The 24,149-nt window shown below is 42.6% G+C and overlaps 2 protein-coding genes across 2 annotated transcripts; one reads left to right on the top strand and one right to left on the bottom strand.

Annotated features, from left to right (window-relative positions):
• The first annotated feature begins 2,087 nt into the window (after nucleotides 1-2,087).
• On the top strand, nucleotides 2,088-2,519 carry LOC139295854 (uncharacterized protein C11orf87 homolog). The gene has a single exon (XM_070918121.1). The coding sequence runs from the start codon at nucleotides 2,088-2,090 to the stop codon at nucleotides 2,517-2,519; it is 432 nt and encodes a 143-aa protein (XP_070774222.1).
• A 5,709-nt stretch (nucleotides 2,520-8,228) lies between these two features.
• Nucleotides 8,229-23,820, bottom strand: mybbp1a (MYB binding protein (P160) 1a). The gene is made up of 27 exons (XM_070917146.1): nucleotides 23,599-23,820; nucleotides 22,932-23,027; nucleotides 22,097-22,180; nucleotides 21,937-22,011; nucleotides 21,382-21,489; nucleotides 21,011-21,201; nucleotides 20,659-20,826; nucleotides 20,078-20,195; nucleotides 18,882-19,171; nucleotides 18,657-18,764; nucleotides 18,449-18,571; nucleotides 17,546-17,752; nucleotides 17,248-17,356; nucleotides 16,973-17,083; nucleotides 16,207-16,353; nucleotides 15,055-15,171; nucleotides 14,699-14,839; nucleotides 14,331-14,504; nucleotides 14,012-14,169; nucleotides 13,732-13,866; nucleotides 13,129-13,219; nucleotides 12,369-12,500; nucleotides 12,217-12,285; nucleotides 11,534-11,647; nucleotides 9,569-9,670; nucleotides 9,348-9,472; nucleotides 8,229-9,183 (listed from the first exon to the last, which is right to left on the bottom strand). Exons 1-27 carry the CDS (start codon nucleotides 23,773-23,775, stop codon nucleotides 8,832-8,834), a joined length of 3,822 nt encoding a protein of 1,273 aa, XP_070773247.1. The 5' UTR covers nucleotides 23,776-23,820; the 3' UTR covers nucleotides 8,229-8,831.
• Between the last annotated feature and the right edge of the window lie 329 nt (nucleotides 23,821-24,149).

The raw sequence follows: 24,149 nt of genomic DNA, 5'->3' as shown, positions 1-24,149 counted from the left end.
TGGGACTCACACTGTAGCATGCAGATCTTCTATTGTATGACACCAAGAAACTTTGGTACTGCAGACATGGTCATAAAAACACAAATCAGGGACGCACAGTGTGTCTTCACAACGCTTTAAGGTAGGTCAAGGTGCGGCCTCATTGTAGAAACGTCTCCTCGCTGCATTCTCCTTCACCCACACTTCTATATTTGGAGTACATGTCACACAGCCTGCAGTAATCTTCCGGCGAGGGAGGAGCTGAGCTCGATTTGGTGGTGGTCTAAATTGGTGGTTTTCAAACTTATTTCAAGTGACTTTTTTTGTAAAAGATTAAATCTCTTCACTAAGAGTCAAAGTGAGGGTGTAATATATTATTCAAGAGTAGCTTTAATGTGAAAGACAGGGTTCGCCACTCTTATATTAAGCCTCTTATTTAGAACATTTCCTTAATTCCGTACCGAATTTGGTGACTGTACTAAATCTAAGAGGATTATCAGTTATCTAAGTGAGTATCTAGAAGGACAAAGTTAAAGGCAACTGTCAGTCCAGTTGATTCGGGTTTATCCATTTTAAAAACAAATTTGGCCTGGAGGGAAGTCTGGGCGGAGATGAGGAAGTGGCTTACTTTTCAGACTCTAAAGTGTTTTTAAGAAATTGGGATTTTTTGAATGGAGTTCAATAAAGGCTGAGATTTTGCGAAGGACTGGCTGCTTTAAGCTGACATGAAGCTTCAAAACTAACAGCATATATTATATCAAACACATTATTTTGAGAGTCAGGCCCCCAGAACCTACTTTAACCACGACTCCCCTGGATATCTGCAGATACAGCTTTCAAGGGTGTTTAACGAACACAGTGACATTATTGTGATGGACTGCTTTAATTCAAACTTTAAGCAAATTTCAGCTGTACATTTGTGATTTACATATACCTTTAGTTTGGCCTAAATGAATGCATGCCAGCTGGACATTATTTACAGCCATCATAATAAGGCTTAAACGCTTCAAATCATTTGCAGCATTTGACTGGCCACACCCTCAGGAATGCCACCGAGGAGGGTTTAATATAAAAAACAATTTACCTCTGTGTTTATTCATTATTTGATTCAAGTATGACTTAATAAACATTTGTTGATATAATGATTAGAGGGCAATCTAAGCTCTCTGATGCTGGGGATACATAGACTACATTTGAAGAAAGAAAAAAAACCCCAGCCCTGCCAGCTGACTGGTATACGGGACCTTTAATGCAGCTGCAGCTCTTCATTCAGTTGCTGAGTGGAGCAGCGGATGACCGGAGGAGGGACGCCTCTCAAGGAAAACCAGACCGCAGCTCTATTGTAATCGCATTTTTTAAAAAACCCCTTTGATGCATACTGAGGGATTTCCCCGTTACCTTTAGTATTTAGCTGGGGAAGTGCCGTTCTGGACGCAGACTGAGCGCTTTGCGGCAATCAAAGCGCCCTGAGTGATCGGAGCTCAGCAGCAGCATCACATTGTATGAAATGCGTCACCGTGATCCAGTTTTGCCATTTACACATATCGTCTCTCCACTCACGGACTGTTCCTCGCACTGACTATTTCATCAGGTAAGAACTCCCTTCATTTACAGATGTAAGGTTGAGATTTGAACTAATGCAGACATTATCCTCATTCTGTTGCGTGGTTTGCGGGGAAGGATGGCTTCTGTTAGGCTAGATCTCTGAGGCCTACACATTACAATAGATGATGTATTGTCCCGACTTCTACCCCATCTTACATTCATGGCAACGTCCGTTTTTCAAACTGATCACCAGCATATGCGCTATTAACGGTTGGCAGGTTTTATCTAACATTGAGATTCAGTGTCAAGTGGTGCACACTTCCCATGTTAATTGTTTCAGATTGGTCTTATCGATGCAGCCTGGAGCAGTTCATGAGTGTTGGTGGGCGTGTATCTGATTGTTCTGATAGGCAGTCTCCTCTGGAGCAGGATGAGCGGGTCTCATGTGTCTTCTTTTCGGTGCAGGTAACCACATGCGCGGGCCGGTGTCACCGCGCTGAGCCCGGAGAGCACGAAGGGTACAGGGGTCAGAGTGACAAGAGTGGCCGGGAAAGGTGGACCGGATGACAGCCAGAACCTCTGAGGCCTCGGGGCTGTCGGTGCCGCTGCACCGCTGTCACGGGGTTCTCCAGGCCAATAACGGCACCTGCGCGGAGCAGCTCAGCATCTTTCCGCCGTTCTCCTCCACCCTCGCGCTCCTCGTGCTGGTGGCCGTGCTCGTGGGGATCATCCTCGTTTCCCTGGCAACGTTCCACTTCCACAAGAGGAAGCTTCGGAATAGGAAGATCCAGCGCGCGCAGGAGGAATACGAGCGCGACAGTCGCAGCCCAGCGCGCGCCGGGGCGAGCGGGGAGCCCGCGAGGCCGTGCGTCATCGTCCGACCGGTGAGATGCGAGGAGAAGCTCTCGTGCCAGAGCACAGAGAGCGTGGACGTCAGCGAGGCGGCGGAGGACGACAAACAGGCGCTGCACGAGACAGTTCCTCTTGACTGTTAACTTAGTGCAACTTCAGGGAATGAGACTGTGGAATAAACAGGAAAAGCAATAAGGCACAAAGAACTCCCACACCCATTCTGCTGCTTGTAGATGACTTAGAAACAGTAGGATAAAATGCAGAATACTGAGCAGAATAGTAGGCCTAGAGGTAACACTAGCACTATAGTGGCACATAGGTTAGCTGTGTGGCCACACACCTTCCTAATACACTAGTATTTAGCCAACCGGTAATTCCGTATGGATCTGTATAAAGTATTTGCCTGCTTTGACTTTTGGACCTCTTCCTCTTCCCCAGCCTAAAACGTCGTTTAAACCTCAAAGATATTTAAACTTTAAATCCTCCCTGGGATGTGACACACGGTTGTGTTAAATGATTAAGAGTTGGTGACACCACACAGACCATAATGGCTCGCTGATCTTCCTTGGCATGTCCTCTGACACACTACCAGTATGTAGTTGTAGACTATAATGGATGTTGTGGTGCTGTTAGGCAGTGCAAAGCTGCATATAGGCTGTAGAAATGGCTTATTTGTATGCGTAGTATCTTTTCCTTGAATTAAGTGACTTAGCATATTTGCATAAAGTACTGTCCTCCAATGTCTGTTAGACATCTGTAGGTAGCTCTAGTTAGCCTGACAGGATGCAAGACCTTTTGCTGTAGTTATGCACATTAGATTTTTTCCTTTTAATGTGTCAGATAGTAAGTTTTAGCGCTAATATGGCATTTTAATTTTTTGAGTATTTATAATGTATTCTCTGACATGAAATAAATTGAGAATCCTTCCAACAGAGGGTTTCAGTTGAAGCCAGTCTTTTCTTTTTGATCCTTCATATTGTATCATAGTGGGCCTAATAGAAATGATGTGTCATTTATTATATGAATTCACTGTAAATGTATGCCATTATGAGAGCTGGAATGTTTTACAGTAACATCATCTTTCTGGAGTTCATATAATCTGCCTTATCAAAGGAAAATATGTAATATTCAAAGTTTATAAATAAATACTTACATTATGTTAATCCTTTGAATGTGTCAGTAACCTTGAACACTTGCAGCCTGTTGATTATTATCTAACAAAACTGAATGCTTTTCTTAGGGAAACGTGCAGAGTGTATTGAATTGACTGATAAAAATTCCTGCCCTTCACCCCTAATGTAATAACATATAGATGACACTTGATAATATGCAAATGTTGGGATGGATTTTCATTACATCACCCATTCCACTAAACTGTACAAATGACCTTCCTAACAGAGATGCATAGATTTTGCATAGGGTGTCCTGCATAAGGACCCTTATAGCTACCAAAGAACCATGTCCCTGCTTACACAATCTCTACGGTATATAGGACCATGTGAACTACTTATTCTGCAGAACCATGTCTATGGAATACAGAATCAGATCCCCTGCATATAGAACAAAGTCTACTGTATAGACCCTATAAATCTTTCAGTGTGATTTATTGACATGAAGGTTATCCATAAGTGCCATTCTTAATCTCAACATCTACCTGTAATGGCGCCACAGCCTGTCTTATTGGAGGTCAATGGAAGTGAATCAGCATCAGTCAGTGTGTTGGCCAGGTACCAGGACACCATGTTCCTAATTGTCCCCAGCAAGAAAGGCCTGGGAATATGAAGCAGTCTTTGGCAAGGCTCCAGCCCTGGAAGATGCACTGACAGACCGCCCGTCTATCTTATCTCATTGGCATAAGTGCAACAGAGTGAAACCATTTATCTTCGCAGGGAAATTGGAAGTAAGTCAATGAAAGATGACTAATGCATTCTACATTTAAACATATGTTTCCTACAGAACAATTTATAGATTAGGATCCAGAACATCATACATGTTTTCAACATAAAAAAAAATAACATAGAAAGGGATTCAATGGAACAGCATTAAAATGACTGAATTTCTTGTAAATTATGTAATTCCAAGCAACTGAGACCAGGTAGAGTATGCAGTCATAACCAGATAATTACAATACTTTTGCCTTCCAAACATCCTGGAAATACACATCCATTAGACCTGACTGTGCGACACTTTTACATCGGCTAAATGTGGAATTAAATTTTATCTATTGGGGCTAAAAACACTTGCCGGTAAGGTGGGATGAGGGATGAAGCTGGCCGTTGGTGGCAAAGAATGGATGTGAGTGACTAAGGATGGAGGGAGGTCAACGGTAAATAGATGGATATTGGCAGTTAGAGATGGATGAATTGGTGGAGGTCAGTGACTAGGAGAGGATGGGGGTCAGTGGTGCTCAGTAGCTAGCGATGGAAGGAGGTCAGTGGCTGGGAAAGTCAGTGGCTAAAAATTACTGGATGTCAGTGGCTAGGAATGGATGGAGGTCAGTTGCTAGGAATCAATGGAGGTCTGTGGCTAGGAATGGATGAAGGTCAATGGCTAAGAATCAATGCAGGTCAGTGGCTAAGACTGGATGGGGGTCAGTGGTGGTCAGTACCAGTCAGTAGATAGGGATGGAAATTAATGGAGGTCAAAAGGAAGGAGGTCAGTGACTAGGAATAATGAAAATCAGTGGCTACGAATGGAAGGAGGTTAGTGGCGGTGGGTCAGTAGGAATTGATGAAGGTCAGTGACTAGGAATCAATGGTCCATGGCTGAGAATGGATGGAGGTCAGTGGCTGCTAGGAATGGATGGGGGCCAGTGCCTAGGAATGCATGGAGGTCAGTGGCTAAAATTGGATGAGAGTCAGTGGTGGTCAGTTGCTAGGGATGGAAGGAGGTCAGTGGCGAGGAATGGATGGAGGTCAATGGCTAGGAATGGATGGAGATTAAAAGTCAGTGGTTAGGAATGCATGAGATGAAGAAGGTCATGATGAAGGTTGGGGATAGATGAATTACGACTGCTGTTTATTGATATATTATCACACAGAGAGAGCGGCGGTAGAAAGAGACAGAGGGAGAGACTTATGTGATATAAGTTTGCTCTGGGAATAGAAATAACCTAGTTATTGTGTATAGCCTAATTTAGAATTAATGAGGCCAGTTTTTAGGGTTTTGTTGTCCCAGGGGGTCTGCTCCTCAGTGCTGCACAGAGACTTTGCAAGGGACGTCGGTTGGCCAGTGAGTGGATTAGGTCCTCTAAGACTGTTTATTATAGCATTATTATGGTTGTATGTAATGTGTGTGTCGCCTCAGGCAACTGGCATTCAGGTAGAACAACCTATAAGTCTGGTCAAAAAATGAAAAAAAAATCGTTTTGAAAAGTTCCACCCCCAAGTTTAAATGTTTAGCCCCATTATTGGTAAGGCTCTAATCAGTGCAGAGAAATGCTTTGAGGGTTTTTACATTTCATTTCAACTCTTGTTCTTGTCGTTGAGTTGGGGACGAACAGGAAGATTTCCCCATGGCGAGTATTTAACAGAGGACTTCTTGGACCTCATCCAAGAAGTGGTAGAACTCAGCTCAGGTTGTCTCTACAAGGCCTGGCAAGTAAACTACTGGGTGCACTAATTAATGGGTTTCTGGTTGCGCTCAATATAAAACTAACACCCTCCCTGTGAAGCATCAGTTTCCAAAGGGCCACACTTAAACAACAACATGGGTGAAGACAAAAAACTACAATGAACACTCCACAGTCCACTGCATCATGGATTGGAAAAATTCAGTCCACGTTTTACAGCTTGAATCTTTGGGGATTAAAATATTTCATAAGGTGAAGGGATCAATCAGACCTGCATTCAATTACAGCTTTCTCATATTGATGAGACTTTGCCCTCGACTTTACAGCTCTCTCTGATTATTCCACTGAGCTGCATTAGCAGATTGGTTCTGCGCTTTATATCTCAACTCAGAGTGATGACAAGTGACAGTTCACTGTCAGAAAGGGAGGACACCGCTGCTCCTATTCTCACCCCTGCTGTCAGGGATCGAGGTGAGCGATTTGTCACCACCGGTGTCTTTTTATATGCTTCATTACTGCAGGTTCAAGCTGTGACTGGGAGGGTACAGTACCAGGAACTCAGTCAAGTACCTCCACTACTCTGTAGGCCAAAGAAGGAATAACTCATCACTCTTGTTCAAAGCTTGTATCATTTTTCTACGGTGAAAGCTTTACTTTTAAACTACTTGTTGGAGCTGTTGAACTTGATCCACCACTTTGATCCAGATTGAAATATCTCAACAACTATTAGATGCATTAAGATGTAATTTTGTACAGACACTCATGGTACTCAGAGGATGAATCCTAAGGACTTTGCTGGTCTTTGCTGTCAGATGCTTCATCTCTCTAAATGTTTCTTGCACAAAGTTCAGATTTTGGTGGAAGAAAAGCTCATGAATTATTCATTAGGATTTGTTTTAACATTAATCAATATATGATGTGTCTTCAACCTGCTTGGGCCTTTTGAGTCATCAGAACTCCAAAGAACACAGTGCTATGTACTGAGAGTACAGAACCAAACAACACGTTATGTTTGGTTCCTGAAGTGGAGAGGGGGCTTTAAGATGAGATACCTGATGGATGGGGTTGCTGCCTGCCCGTCACTCCTGTAGATTTATGGCTGCATGGCTTCATGTATAGTAATCCATTTGTGGGACACTACATCATTTTTCCTGACAGCTGAATTAGGGTTCTCTGTGTTTGCTCACCTTAGTTTATAGCACAACGGCTTGCAACATCGAATCCTCTGCAAAGGCCAGTGAGATTTTTCCCAATAAGAATGTTATGTAATGGGGTTACAAGTCTGTCAGTCCATACATGTGACACAGAAAGGTGAATTCTGGCACAGATCTGTCAATAATGGGTCTTAGGTCAAGTCGTAACAATGAATAAGCTTGGCAGCATGGCCATACTGAGGGGTTTTAGACATACTGTGGTCCAAAAACTGAGCTTGATGTCCCTGATCTAAATATGTGCATTTTAAGACGGTTGGAGGGCAAGAATTGGATAACAATTAAAGCCATGTCAGTGGGCAATAAAACATGAGAATCAGGTTAAATGCCTGGAGATACAAAAGAGGCTAAAACGATCACGAAACATCTGAAAATGAATGTTTAATTAAAGTTAAAATTCACACTACAGACACCATTTACTCTTTGTTCTCTCTCACCCTCACTAATAATAATAATCACTGTCTGTTACTTTCTCTGTGACCCCTCACTTTTCTCTCCTGCCAATGTTTATTAAAAATAATTTAGTAAAATGATATATGCCTTTTATGTTTTGATTTTATATAATTTAGGATTTGAATTATAGAAATGTGCCTCAAACAGTACATAAACATAAGCAAAAAGAGTTATATAATAATATATTTATACAATAATACTATATTATTACACTATAATTATGCTAGGTGTTCGTGTTGTTGTTGAGGCAAAAGGTTCCACTGTAATTACCAAAGAAAATATATATATATCTCTGTGATAATTACATTGTTTGACTTGGATACAAAACATTATTGTTCTTTTTATAAGATTCGTTGATTTTAAGAGCTTTATAGTGAGTTTCGGCTCATTGTTTAGCTGTCCAGCCACTGTATCGTATCATGTCAGTCAGATCAATTTAAAAGGTGATTATTTGTCAATGTCGTGTTCATGACTTGTTTCCGCTGCCACCAAGTGGCCCAAAAAAAATCAGTTTAAGAAGATAGGTTTGATTTAATGTGTCCAGCTCTGTAGGTGGCCATAATTGTAATCTGCTTTTCAGAAAAATGCTAATGAAACCTAAAGGAAGCACAATCATCATCAATGACAACAGCATTTTTATTTTTGTGAAAGGTAAAAAAAAAACTAAGCTGTATATTTTATCTTTGTTTACATTGTAGCAAGTGAGAACTTTTTAATATATGAACGTCAAGTTTAAACCAAAAGCAGGACCTGTCCTAAGTTTAGCAACCTGGGGGCAGAGCTCGACCCTACTTGTCAAACACTGAGAACAGAGTTTTATATTCTGTGTGCAGGTTGGATGGACCTTGACTGTGAGCTTTGACTGGGTAATGTAATGCTCATCTAATCGTTTTTTTACATTTCACTAATTATTGTTGCATTACAAAGCTGACAGAACTGTTCTGGAGTGGGAGCAGAGTTGTGATGGGTTTCCAGGAAGAGAAATGAATTTATTGTTGGAGACATTTTTCTCTAATCAACAGCAGTCACAGATTAGAAAAATAATCCATCAGAGCCAGATGAAGTTTTCATTATGGAACTATCTCATATTCAAACACACAGACAACATGTTGTCCAAACTGAAATGGCAGCCAAGTAAATGGCATGGAGAGTAGAAAAATGAACAGATGAAAACACAGCCTCTTTAAAAAGAAATCAACGTTTAAATAGCAGTGTCCACTTTACGTTTGCCCTCCTCCCTCTTTCTTCTGTTTGGGCTTCTTCTTCTTCTTCTTCTTCTTGGCTGGCTTGCTCTCAGACTCCGTCTTGCTCTTCTTGGCTGGGTTGGGCTGAGAAGCCGTCGCGCCATCGGCCGGCCGTTTCTGTTTTGTTTTCTTGTCATGTTTCTTTTTGGCTTGTCCTTTGTCTGCCCCGGGTTTGTCTGTGAGGGTCGTCTTGTCTCCTGCTGGCTCTAAAACAGGCTTATTGCGCTTTTTACGCTTTTTTGTTTCTGGTAGAAAACCTTTCTTCTTCTTGGGAACTTCCTGTTGGCCGGCCTCCTTGTCAGGCTTTGTCTTTTCAACTTTGGGTTTCCTGTGAATGTGAACACGAACACATGCATGGTCAACATGATGGCTTCAACACACTATCCAAAAAACGAACCTAGTTATACACAACCCCTGTGGCAAAGTAAGACTCAAACTGAATCTCTGTTGCGCGATGATCTACCCTGAAACGTTTCAGTTTCCATAACTCACATGACTCCAAAGTGTTTCATCACAGCCCAGTAGGTGTCCTCCAGCTTGCCGGTCTTCTTGAAAGTGATGACGCTGGTCAGGGACTGCAGGACCTTCTTTAGAGGCTCCAGGTCCACAGACAACTTCTACACAGAGCAGAAAGAAGAGGTGTGAGTCTGGCCTGAAACCACATCAACAGTTCCCTCTGGTGATTTCACCCTCACACTCGACAGCCCGCCTACCTGCTGGTTAACATGCTTGACCAGGAACTGACAGAGCTCCAGGGTTTTCAACACCTTCTCCTTGACCACCTTGCTCTCAGTCTGACCGGCCTGCTGAAGACTCTGAGAGAAGAAGACACTGGAGTTAGACTGCGACCCACATTGGCCATATCATCAGCTGATCCGGTCATTGTCATCCACCTCTTGATAGATAAGATCCAGTTTGACTATGTATTCACTGTAGAAGTGAAGACGATTGCACTGGTTGTCTCAGACTACGAGGCCACCAGGACGCCCGAAAATAAAAAGCATTTTAATGTGAAAGTAGTGGTTGGACTTGATAAGGTTTTTCTTAAACTAGAGTTTTTCTGCAGCTGGTAAAACTTTACTTTAAATCCTCCTATTAGCATTTGTAAGCATTCAAATATTCAATACATTGTTTAAAACGCACTATAATGTGGTTGTAAGAAGCTTGTAAGGACATTTTTTAGTGTTTATTCATGTTCAGTATTCGTCAACAATTATAACTTCTTCTCCGAAGAGTAAAGTGTGGTATAAACTATTTATTAAATGTTTATTTATTGCTTATAAAATGTTAAATAGGGGGACTTAAAGTGTCGCCCTGCTGATGAATGAAGAAACACTCTCTGGTCTGTCTTAAATTAATGTATTAAGGAAACAGACTCCACACATCAGCGACTGAAGAGTCAGTGTCCTCATCAGTAGCCTTATCGTCCCCAAGCAGACATGAAAACAATGTCCTAAAGAGGGCCATTTATGTCTCTTCTTAGCCATCTTGTCTTATTCTCTAACACAAATCTAGTCAAAACCCAGTTTCCACCAATATTATTTATATCTAAAGAAAGTGAGACACCTCAAGGTCCTCTAATCTTTACGACTGACTCAAAAGGTTGCAATGACCCTTTTGAGTCATTCAGCAGATGATTTAACAGTGATTCAGCAATATTAAATACACATTTCAGTTATTTTCTGCCTGCAGTTTTTGTCAGGAAGTCATTTTGAAACATTGCAGGCACTGTTTTTATTAACAGAGCAGCTCAGAAAATGAGGACTGACGTTTCATCTTATTAACGACAAATATTTGGCTGCTGGAGTTGAAACAAAAGGAACGGAGGAGTTATGGTATTTGGCAGCTCTGTCTTTGTCTGGGAGGAAAAAGACGAGGCAAACGCAGAGGTGAGGCGGTTTGGTGAAGAATTGCAGAAGCATGTAATTATGCATGTCTCTACCCTCAGCAGTCCTGAAGACACACAGAGGACAGCGAGTGCAGTATTGGCTCTAATCATCGTTTATCACAGCACGATGCAATTTCATAAAGCTTCGGGTAACGCAGGTATATTCTCTTAACAATATAATTAAAATGTGCACAAACCTAAAGGATGTTGGTGAATGAACATCTCCACGTATAGTGATGAGCCGAGTGTAATGTTGTGGTGTCCTGAACAAAGTCTTAACTGATTCTTTGGCCATCTGTAAACACTGCATCTGACATATTATCACTTTATAAAGTTACTAACTTGTTAACAGCTGCCTATTCACACATCCAGACAGAGAGCAACATTAATATTAATTTTGTGTCCACCTGATGAATGAAGTCCAATATTCACTCTCCTTTCAGCTTTGTTTTTAGAAAATATCTGGTTATTTAGCTGCCAAATGCTCCACTATGTTCACCAGATAGTTGCTAACATTATCTGTCTGCCATTTGGGGCTTGCCAGGTAGTGTCAGTTGATTATTTAGTTCATATTTTTTAAATAACGTACATAAACCTCTTGTAATATGTTCTTTTACTGAAGGGTTGCACAGTGTCTTTCCACTACAGCTGGACTGAAAAGCACCTTGTTCAAGCTGTCTTATTGCTGCAACCTTCTGTAAAATTATCTAAGCAAGTTTCCTGACTTCCTGCGTGTTGATGCCGCTCATGCTCAGTGTAAAGCCCGTGATGTAGAGGTGTGTTGACCTACCGCCACCACCTGACCTGTGACCGTCACGCAGAGCTCCGTCCACTGAGCGCCGCTCAGCAGCTGCTGAACCTCCCTGCTCTGCATGGCCCGCAGCACCAGCACACACGCTTGGCCCTAAACATACAAAACAATGTCCATCAACAGGAAGTCTAACGTACACATGAACTAAACAGCAGAAATAGACGGTAATAAATGTAGCAGCTGAGATGGAGGGAGGAGGTTCTCCTTTGTGTTCGTCAGAACTATTGAAAACTTTCATAAACACAGATAACGGACAACTTGATATGACTCAGCCGCTGTGGTGGTTCTGTTTAGGTAGAGGGTTAGAAACGGTATATTTGATTTGGTGCAGCATGTTAGGACTAGAGCCCGACCAATACAGCTGATTTTAGCTCATCAGAGATATATCTGTATTAGAATAGCCTACATACACTATCGGCCAATAAGTAATGTCATAAAATGAGATAATCTCACATTTTGACCATATACCAAAAGCCTCGTCAGTAACTGACGGGGTGAAAATCTTCTTTTCAATTGTTTGGTCCCAGTAACTCTCCAGAGAGTCTGTTTTTCTGGTTATTTTTCAGCCTGCGGAGCCTCTGTATTCAAATCAATTGGTAAATAACGTTTTATTTCCTGCTACATGACTGTTCCTGCAGTAGAAAAGGGTCACACATCTTTACCTGTTGGTGTACTCTGACCCCAGATGTGATGTGCTGCACTGCCGCATCCAACAGGTTCACACACAAAACCTGCATAATAACACACAAGCTGCATTAGAGACCGCCTGTGGGGACTGAGCCAACATCTGTACTGAGCATGAGGCTGTACTCACGGGGAATCTGTTGAACAAGTCTGTGAACATCTGAGCGGTCAGAGGGCTCTTCCTCTTGCTCATGAAGGAGCTCAGAGCCTCTCTGAAGATGGTGGAGACCCGATCCACATCCACGTTTCCCATGAACCTCAACTACAGACACACACATGAAAGATGAAACAACAGAATATTAGGGTTCAGACTCTTTCACACATAGGAAAAGCACAGGTGTAAATAATAAAATCAGTGATGGCTGAATTCCATTTATCTGCTTCCTGGTATTGTGCAAAATGTCAGCTGTGACTAATTGTTCCTTTTAGAGAGAGAGATGTGATTTTTCTATGCTGTGAGCACCACAAACTAAATTCCATTTGCCTCTATTGTCTTGGGGTGGAGGCAGAAATCTCAGAGACAGATATCTCTAAACCTGGAAAACCAAAAAGAAGAGAAAGACATTCTGACCATTCAGGACTGACCCACTTCCTGACCCAGTAAAATACAGGAACAGACCTGGAGTGTATCTGTTGCAAAGCTGGATGTAATACGAGAGATGAAAATACAAGGGCTGCATACCATGTAAATATTTAATTACCATCTGTCTACTGGCTGACCTTGTGACCTAACAGCAAAAGAAAAGCTTGGCCCGACCTGTGTGTGATTTGTTTTGGGTAAAATTGGCTAAATGTCTTGGTGACCATCTGTGGCAGCAACACCTCACACGCCGTGTCATGCGTGAAGTGGTGAAAGAAAACAGGTGACAAATGAATCAGAGTAAACGTACGTCATTTGTTGCAGCTTTGTCGGCTGTCTGCTCCTCTTTGATCTCAGCAGGTGGAGCTCCTCGCAGCACTTTCACCACGTACAGAGATGCACTGCAAGGACAGTTCAGCGTCAGCAAAACACGAAACACCGGAGGACTGAACCCAACAGACTCGAGTTACCTGTAGGGCCCCGATATTTCACTCTTGACCTCGTAAACAGATGAGTCGTGTAGATGAGTCAGAATCATGGAAAGTTTGAACACACCATAAGCAAACTCAATGTGCTAATGAAGACGGTGTGATACAGAACAAATAAGTGGATCTTGAGTTGAGGTTGTTTGGTCGAGTATGTGTAGGGTGTTTTTAATACCTTATGGGCCCAAATATAGCACTTTCAAAACCTTATATAGCTTTCAACTGCATCTCACAATCATATATATCACATTTTTCATTCTTCATATTCCCAGTTCACATTTTCTAATACAAAAAGTGTCCGTCATGTTCTGTGTTAGAGCCTCCATCTGCTCTGTTTTAATATAAATCCTACGTTTTCCTCATGTGGGATCAACAAAGATTCATCAACTCTTTTCTATTTAGCTCCGTCATTAAACAGTAAGTGGTACCTGAAGTAGTAGAGGCAGACTGAGGAGTCGGACAGTTTCTGGGTTTTAGTCATCAGTTTGTCCAGCAGGTCATGGAGCTCCCCCTGTCTGTCTCCAACAGTCCTGCAGTAAACCTTGGACCTACACAGCTGGTTCCTGGAAAATCACACAAACAGGCAACATATGATATACATAAGAATCAGCAAATGCCCACAACATCCAACCCAACACCAGCTTTTAATTTGAAAATTTAAGGTACAAGGGACATCGCAGTACTGGACACAGTATATAAGTGTGTTACCTGAAGATATCTGCAGCTCGGCGGAGGAAGTCCTGCTCCTGCTGGTGGCTGTCGGAGCTCATTCCTCTGTCGATGATGGTGAGCAGAGGCTCCACCAAACCCAGTACAAGAGGACTGCCAGCCTGCCGGGCCACGAACACCTCGACCAGGTCCAACACCTACAACATCAGAAAAAGACAAACAAGGGAGGGAGACAGCTTTAGGGTTGGTGGAAGGTGTATTTTTTCACTTTCGATGGAGCTAAGCTAAGCTAGGCTAAAGACGTTGATATCAGTCTTCTTATCTGACGGCAAACTAGCATTTTTTTTTTTCAAGTTACCTTGATCTTAAATTCGCGGACCAGCGTCTTCTCTTTCTGTAGTTTGGTCTTTTCGTCCTTCTTGGCCTGGGTCTTTTTCTTCTGCTCTGAGAACAGCGCTGCCAGGCCCTTATCCAGCTCCATCATGGCTTCATCATCCAGATCTTCATCACTGCTGCCGTCCTCCTCTGTGGCCTGAAAATACAGCACAACAGAGGACTTACACACACACAATGTAACATGTCTGTTGTACAGTTACCTCTGGTGATAAAATGTCAACGTTGTGTTTACAGATTGTCGTACTGCCCCAAAGTGGCCAAAAAAAATCTATTAATGTAACAATTTAAAGTTTAAACAATCATTCATTTAAAAACACACAAACCACTGACCAGAGCGTTCTGCTGCTGCAGGACCTTCATCAGCTCCAAACGGAAATTTTGGTCCACATCTCCCTCTCCCACCTCTTCCTCCTCCATTGCTTCATCCTCATCAGAGTCAGAGTCATCACCTGATCCATCAGACTCGTCATCCTGGCAGAGACATAACGCACACAGGTTTTATGATATCAGTATCAAATGTTTCTTCTAAAAGAGTACAAAAATCCCAGTAAACAGTCAAAATGCACATTTATTAAATGGAATCAGTAAATAAAAAAGCAAATAATATGAGTCTAGATAATTCAAGATGAGACGATAAGTTGATGTTACTGGAAATAAGTTGTAAAAAAAGTAAAAGAAGAACTGACCTCCATCTCCTCATCGTCTTCCTCCTCATCTTCATCTTCTTTTTTCGTCTGGGTTTTGTTGTCGTCAGTGACGACCACAGCGCCGTCCTCCTCGTCTTCCTTCTCTGGGTCCAGGACCTACACGGCGCCCAGTACACTCTCATTACAATCCATTTCAGTGTAATACACATGAGCTCAGTGACTCTGACTGCCATTAGAGATTATTTACTAAAGTTGGCAGAGCACCATCGGAGCTGTTAGCAAACAAGATATTTATCCATTTTCTGATGGAGATCTGGTCCAAGTCGTAGTGGCAGCAGAATAACAGCTCGTTTACAAAGAAAGCTGTGTATGACACACACGTTACGCTCTTTACAAGCTGAGCGCAGCCCATGTTGACTGCACAGCACTTCATATAAAATAGGAACTAAATAAAGTAATCACTCTCTCTGTCTAGATGTTCACAACAAAACAAATGTTACGTCTTAAATGTTGGGATTTCAATGTGCAACATTAAAAGATTGCTGTCAACAAATTCCTTATAAAGACTCAAATCAACAATGAGTTTATCCCACTAAGTATTGTGTGTGTATGAACGCCTGATGTTATTCCACTGTGGTGACACGTTTACACTGTAGTTCATTTTGAGTCAGTCCCACACACACACACACACACACACCGTCCTGCTGCTGTAAATACACACTACAGCTGTGGTTATGTGGCTCTGCACCCCTTCCAAAAGGACAAACTTAGTTTATAGTACATATAAGTATATATTCAGGATCCAGTGGGCTTGTGTCTGAGAGCCACAGACTCGGTAAGGAAGTCAGAAAGTATTGTGAGACGGATTTGGGTTGTTGCTGCTGTCTGGAGGGAGTTGCTCACACTTTCCACATTTGTACAACTTTGTCATGAAGCTTTATCAAGTCTGTGGAGCTGAAACCTTTAACACAGATTAAGCCCTCCAAGCACTCCTACTGCATATTTAGCATTTTTCCATTTTGCAGGCAGCTGCTGTCTTCTGATTGGACCACTGTCTTGCTAAAATGATGTTTATACGAAATAAAATGACAGATCTACAGACAAACTTTATGCACTTCTACCTGTAAAAACATGTTTATAAACAATAAACTTTACTGTTTGACAATGAATGACCTCGTATGCGTTACTTACATCTAAGATGGCGGTGAGAGCTGCTGCAGTAACGTGGGGGCAGATGGAGGAGAAGACCGTTTTGCAGACCTGTCTGATATGTCGACTCTGCTGGGACAGCAGGGACAACAAGATGTCCACCATCACCTCCACCCACTCCGGCTCCTCCTCCTGCTCTGTGGCTGCACAGAGGAAAAGGTTCACACACGTTCATACACTTTAAATAAACTGTGAACACAACATCTGGCATATTATCACCAAACAGCTGCCTATTTACACATCTAGCAGACATGGAGCAACATTTTGGTTCAATAAGACATTCACACTCTTTTTAGCTCCACCTTCTCCACTATGTTCACCAGCTAGTCGCTAACTTTGTATGTCTGCCATTTATAGTGCTGAGCAGGTAGTGTACTGTGGGTTTGCTGTGTCTGGAAACGACACTGATGAGAGCGGTGAGTGAACCAAAACAGTAAAGGAAGATGCTAAAACACTCTGCAGATTGACTTAAATTGAATGGCCTCATGTAGACAGCTGACAGCTGACAGAAGGGTTTTTACATCACTTAGAAACGGTAAAACATACAACGATATTATACTATACTACACTGTCAATACAACAACATTTCTAAAGCGGCAAGAAAGACCAGAACGACGGCTGATTGGAGAACACAGATCTGTCACATCTCAGTTAGTGGAGAAGGCCTGCTCGTCTCTTCTGCAAACCCACTTTGTGATTTAGATAAAAACTGTGAAAGGATGGAGAGTGGAGGCATCAGCAACGTCACCGTTAACGAGGCCTCACCTTGTTTCTTCTTTTTCTTCTTGGCCTTCTTCTCCTGAGCTTTGTCCATGCAGCTCTGCAGGTCCTTCATGATGTCCAGCAGCTCTTCAGGGGCCTTCAGGAGAAATGACGGCGTTCGAGGCAAGAAGATTATGGTGTTTATGGATTGGAAATTTAACTACAGTACTCTTTAAGAATGCAACAACAACATCAAGGCTGCAATAATCCAACAACAACAGTGCCACTACACTATATCACGGCTCTGGCAGTGTGCTGTACCTTGAAGAGGTGCATGCCGACCAACAGGAAGAGATGCTGGAAGGCGCTGATCTCTGCAGTCGTGCCTTTCTTTGCTTTCTTCTTCAGGTTTGCCACCGACTCCAGCATGCTGGAAGAACACACATGTAGAGGCAGAGCTTTCAAACACAATAATAAACTGAATTATCCTTGAGAGTGGCTGCAATATTCCAACTCCATGAGAAGATAAAGGAAGAGTTAAGCTGCATCGTGACCGTCTTGATCTTATCCTGCTCTTGGGTCATAAAGGCCGTACTCGTAAGGGATTCTGTTGTCCTACCTGTCCCAGGCCTGTCTCTGCTCAGGGGTGAAGGGCTGGATGCGCTGGACCTGTTTTGGCTGGTTAAGCAGGACTTGGGCGTACTGGACCAGGTGATAGATCCACATGGTGCCGTCGGCTGTTACACCCAGCACCCGCTTTTGGTTGACAGGCCCGCCTTCAGCCGAGTCGTCGCTCAGGGGCAGGTGGTGCATGGACAGGAGGAGTCTGGAGGGTGGACGGACAGAAAATTAGTGATGCAGCAGTGGTGGTGCTTGTTATGTTTTTCTGACGGTGTGAACTGTCAGGTTTCCAGACTGAAATCTGGGGCATCAGTTACAGATTAACGTTAGGGTGCTCTTCACATCTTAACGGTTAAAACGAACTCTGGTGCGGACCAAGACCTCGCTTCCCATAGCTGCTGCTTGATGTTACTAGATACTCACAAGTACTATCTGTGTAGCTAAAGCCTGATGTAGCCTATTCCTCTATCCCATAGAGCTCCACTGTTGTTCAAAAACTGTAAAGAGTCCAAATCCTGATGCCACATCTGGACCAGCTTCTGTTCCATGAGCTTCTTTGACTCAACACAGTCTCTCATTGAAGGTTTCTTTCATGTGTCATGTTTCATGTTCTGAAAAGGGGAAATGTGTTCCTGGGGTTTACTATTCAGATTCTAAGCTAAAAGAGGATCTATTACAGCACTTGTTATTTGAACCCCGAGTGATTTCAGTAAAGCTCAAGATTACTTGTTGTATCGTAACAAGTAACATTACTAACCCTAACCCTAACCCGTAACAGCTGGTTTCTCTGATGTCCACCAGCGCCAACTCCAAATGTCTTCTTTACGGTTTTCTAGCCAAGGCTGAGAGGAATAAACTACACTGGCTGTCTAAAAACAGCAGAGAAGATTTCATCTCTCACCCAAAGAAAGAACTGACAAGCACTCCTCTGGTTTTATCATCCAGTGGGACAGAAAGCTTCCCCATCTCTGGGATGTCGGCCGAGGCCTTCTTGGCACTGAAGAAAGCGTGGAAAAAGACAAACCTGGAAAAGAAACAACAACAGCTGATGGCCTCCTCTTCATCAAACACTGAGACCTCGACATCGCTCAACTACAGGCGGGTCTCACCTGGCCACATCCATGATGAGATCCTCCTGCCTTTTCACTTGGTGGTTGTCAATGATTGAGGCGAGCCGGGAAACAATCCACTTCCTCAGGCGGAAAACGTCCTCTTTCCTGAGGAAGAACAATCAACAGTTACTTTCATCACCAGACCGGACAGGACCAGAGCTGAGACTCTCAGACAGATGAATGAGCTGCTAAACACACAACACAACAGGCTTCTACACTCACTGTTCCCGTCCTTCCTGATTGTCCTTCTGCTTGCGAGTGCTGAAGTCCAGCAGCTTGTCCATCTGAGGCTGCAGGAACATCTTCTTCAGCCACTCCACGTAGTGCTGCACCGCTGCCGGCTGAAGGTGCTGCACCACCCTCCACACCGACGGCACCACAGGGTAGCCCTGGTTGGTCAGCGAGGAGAAGCCCACCATCACTGCCAGCTGTTTGTCGGGGTCCTGACAGCCCTGCAAGAAGTCCGACACGTAGGTGTCCATCTCTGGGGCCAGCTTGAAGCGGTCCGGTTTCTGGGAGAGAAAAGTGATGGATGAGATCCATACCTGACAATTGAAGCTTTACCGAGAGCTTGAAATTTGCACTGATACCCGCAATATTTCTACAAAACTATGGTAGAAATAGAAGGAGGATGTCAAATTCAACCAATCACCACACTTCCTTCCATTACCTACTTCCCAACTACATTAAAAGGAACTACTTGGTAAATAATCCTTTATGAATAAGCCGTAAGCCATGGCTTTAATAATGGTTATTAATAATTTACTAATGCTTTACTGATCAGTTACAAGCCATTATAGGAGCAACTTTTGGGTTGCCTGGTTGTGATGTCTATCCTCCTCTAGCAAGACGTTTGATTTGTCTATTTAGATCTTTAATTCGTCAGGACTTCAAGACTTCTCCACTGTTTGACTTCTGATTGTCTGGAAAAGAGCCAAAGAGAAACGAGTCACTGACATTTACAATAAATAACAACCCTTTATCAATGACTGACTAACGCTTGTAGCTGCAGAGTCATCATCACATTAATAAAGTCATCAGTTACAACAACCCTTCATGAAAGGACTGACTTTTCAGGAAGTGGTATCAACTTTTCTTCCTCTGAAGGTAGAGATTTCCTCCACGATTCACATCTCAGCAGTTTCTTGCATTACACTGGACCATGTCGGAGTTTTTTTTAATGTATTATTTTGGGGTTTTATGCTTTATTTGATAGAAGACTGAGGACAGACGACATGAAATCAGGGGAGAGAGAAATGGGAATGACGGGTGATGGCAGAATTTTGGGCGACCACCTGGACAAAACAAAACTTTCTGCATGAAAAATCATTTTTACTCTTCCTGAACATGTTTCCTTGGATCATCCCTATTGAAGGGTGTAACCTGCTGTTTGTAGTTGACCAGACGAGGCCACTGACCTGAGCAGACACCACGTGCTCCCCGTAGTGCATCATCACCTCTCCGGACAACACCTCCTCCAGCTGGGCCAGGGACAGAAGAGGCAGCGCACTGCCCAGCAGACGGAAGCTCAGGTAACTGGACACAAACAGGACAAACAGAACACCGTATTATAACAAACAGCGGCTGCTGCAACAGACAACAACAGATATTCCACTTTTAACATCAGGTTTTCTTCGACTAATCACAAAAAAATCAATAAATTGGTAAACTGCTTCACGAAACATTTTGAAGTTAAAAATGTACGGAGTGTATGGGTAAGTAGCCTATTTAAGGCTGCACAATGGAGCAATAACAGTAGTGACATCAAGTGGTGATAAACTAACGGTAACTTTGCCATTAATGTAATTTCAAAACACATTATGTCTCATATCCCTCTAACTGACATCGGGCGTCAACAAAACAAAAGGAACCGACTGCTGCTGCTACTACTACTACTACTACTACTACTACTACTACTGGAGAAGTTACAGTACATCAGCAGATAGTCCCTCCGCTCTGGATGCTAGGATCAATGCCTCTTAGCCCCTCCTTCACTCACTGAGTCGGCCCTGACGGCTCCTTCAACATGCCGTTGATGATGGCGTTATTCCAGAAGAGCTGGAAGCTGTCTTCCTTCAGAGAGAGCTTCAGGAGGTCCAGGACCACCGCTGGGAGGACGCGCTCCTTCTTCACAGAGCGGGCCGCCATCTTCATCACCTCCGTCAACCTGCCAGACAACAGCACGTATTGCTTAGGTTATCACACAGCAGCTGTAGTGAAGGAAACTGGTGCATACATTTAGCATAATTATAGGATGTGCTGATGTACAGAAAGCCAAAGTGTGTGTGTGTGTGTGTGTGTGTGTGTGTGTGTGTGTGTGTGTGTGTGTGTGTGTGTGTGTGTGTTCTTACTTGGGGATGTTGTCAGCGTTGATGATGGTCGAGGAGCCCAGCAGCTTCTTGAGTTTCTTGGGTTTGAGGGTTTGTGGGAAGCGCTGCAGAGCGACCAGCAACAGCTGCAGCTGCTCCGGAGTCCTGAAGGCTGATGCCAGGTCAGTTTGCAGGGCGCTGAACAGGACCTCCTCAAACACCTCCTCTGGGATCTGACGGACAGGACATACACTTACCAATTAGAAACAGAAATTTGCAGAAATAAAAGAATGAAATTGAAGTAAAAGATCAAATGAAACTCCTTCTGCACATGTACGTGTATGTATTATGGTTGTAGAGATGTGGCCCCTATGTTATTAAAGCTGTTACTGTTACTGAGCAGCAGTTGTTACCTCATTGAGGATGTCCATCATGGTCTTAGTGGGCAGGTCCTTCAGGTGTTGTCTGTGCTGGCTGAGGCTCTGGAGGAGCGTCACACATCCCAACACCACCTGCGGCTCCTGCAGAAACACAAGGCAGAGCTCAGAGACCACAACACCACTGAAGCTCACACACACACACACACACACACACACACTGTTACATCATGCCAGCTAATATGCTAATATGAGGCTTCAGCAGTCTGAATTAGACAAATCAAATCAATCTTCCAAACCTTGTCTTTCTAACGCAAAATCCCCTCTTTATGTTTCCCTGGACATAACTTGTGCTGTGCTTTTCCAACTGTGACATGTCAAAATGTCTTCTGTGGCTATTAGCCGAGCGTAACTAACCTCCTTCAACCTTGTCAGTGCTCACACTGGAAAATAAAGTTTGGACACACCACCAGATGGTTCACAGGCCTGTTCACAAATCATTTATGTGTTGGTTCAGGAACGTTCTCTCTATTTATCCTGCAAACACACAAATCTGAAGCTAAAATGATGAATTGTGGAGAGACTGCTTACTTTAGAGAGGCGGTTGGACTGATGAATGGCGAGGACGCCAAACAAGTTTCCAAACAAAGCATTTCTGACAAGTTTCTGAAAAACAAGAGACGACCTTTGAGATTCACAGAGACCATTCATTAATATTTTAGAGCCGACAGAGAAAACATCAAACGCTCACCTTTTTCACCGTCTGCAAATTGTGCTTTTCTTTGATTCTGTCGAGTAAACTCTGCAAAGAGACGTCTTCAAAGGCATTTAAGACCTGAAAAACGAAAACGCATGTTTATCATTTCCTGTTTGGCTCAGTTATCACATTCACATCATGACTAAATTACTGAACTGTCAATCATCATTCGGCAAGTCATTGTTCATACTAGTCCAAAAGCAGAGGCTGACCGATACCGGATCTTTGAGACGATACAGATATCTGATAATCAAGTATCGACTGATATGGTAACACTTTTTTTTTCTTTACGATAGTAAAAATGCAGTAAGTATTAAGCTACAGCCAACTGGTTAGCTTAGCTTAGCATAAAGACTGTAAACAGGGGGAAACAGCTAGCCTGTCTCTGTCCAAAGGTAACAAAGTCCTCCTTCCAGCTCACTAATTAACACACTACATCTCGTTTGTGTAGCATGTATTAAAAACAACACGTTGTGGTTTTACACCACAAGCTGACATTTTTATTCTCCAAATTATTCCTTTTAAGAGTTACGACCACGGTAAGTACTGAGAAATCTTACAGTTAAAAATAAACTCATCAGGGCCCTCTGGTGGACAAACTATGTAAACAAGACAATGTTTTTGAGTTATTTCTTATTCAGACAGATATTTCTGTACTCTTCTGTATCTACGACAGCACTGATATATTGAAACGCAACATTTAATTTCCATTCTGATGTGTATTTGTAGATATCAGAAAGACAACAATAATCTCAATTCAAGGTCCTCTTACTATTGATTATTTTGTCAATAGATATCGACAAATACAAAGTCAGTCGTCTCCACTCACCTGACCCAGAGCCAGGCTGAACCCAGGCCTCGCAGTCTCTCGTGTGTGAGCCAGTCCGTCCACCAGCCTTTTAAAGGTGTAATCCAACTCATCTGCCTGCAGCACACAGAGAGCACACTTTATTATCACACTTATTATACACTCAAGTACAATTTTGAGGTACTTGTACAGTGAGTATTTCCATTTCAGAATCAGGTTCATTCAGACATAAGAATCATAGAGAATAGAAAAATATCTAAAAGATATGAATGAAAAGAGCTGTACAGTAATGCTACTTAGTAGTTACTTATTACTTTGTAAATAACTTTACATACAAAACGTATGATGTTCTGTTTACATGTTTATAATATAACAGTGACAGGGCCCAGTCTGCACTGTGAGTACTTTTACTTTTGTTACTTTAAGTACATTCGGGCGTCAATACTTCTAATGAACTTGACTTGACTTGAGTAAACATTTTAAAGCAAGAACTTCCATGTAATTTGATATTTTTATGATGCAGTTTTGCTACTTTTACTTAAGTACATGACTTCTACATAAATATATTTATACATATATACTACTACCTGGCCGACAGACTCACTGTTACTGTCCTAACTTCAGAAGAAGACCATGCTGGATTTACACTCAGCCTCTCAGTGACAGAGAAGATCTGACTGTGTCTCACCTTGTTGTTGGTTTTAAGGTACTGGATGAGATCTTCTACGGCCTTCAGCCGGACCTCTTGATCTGGTTTGGCCAAGTCCCAGAAGAAGTCGAGAAAGACGCGGTTCTGTTGCAGGATCCCGGTCGGCCGGACAGGCTCCGCAGCTTTCACTGAGACCTCCACCATCTCTACAGACATCTCCCCACGCAGCCACCGCTGCTGTACATGCTGCTGTGGGTGGAAAACGTGCCTCACTGCGCAGCGACTGCTTCCGGGTCAACGCTTCCGCTTTTTTTCACTCCTGAAAAAACTTTATTCAACAAATTGAACAATGCAAAACAGGGGATTTACAGCAGGGATAATATAATTAGAATAATAATGATAACAACAATAACAATAACAATAATAATAATAATAATAATAATAATAATGATTTGTGTGTATATACAGTATATAACTGTATATCTTCCTTGTAAGTGTAATTTAGTTTTCCTTTTTATTTCTTCCTTTAGTGCTACTTTTATATACTTTGTTCTATTTTATTGTATAGAATGAGATATATATATATATAT

The sequence above is a fragment of the Enoplosus armatus genome, chromosome 13 (assembly GCF_043641665.1).
Source record: "Enoplosus armatus isolate fEnoArm2 chromosome 13, fEnoArm2.hap1, whole genome shotgun sequence".
Lineage (NCBI taxonomy): Eukaryota > Metazoa > Chordata > Actinopteri > Centrarchiformes > Enoplosidae > Enoplosus > Enoplosus armatus.
Note: the sequence above shows the minus strand (reverse complement) of the source record. Positions and strands in the feature narration are given on the sequence as shown.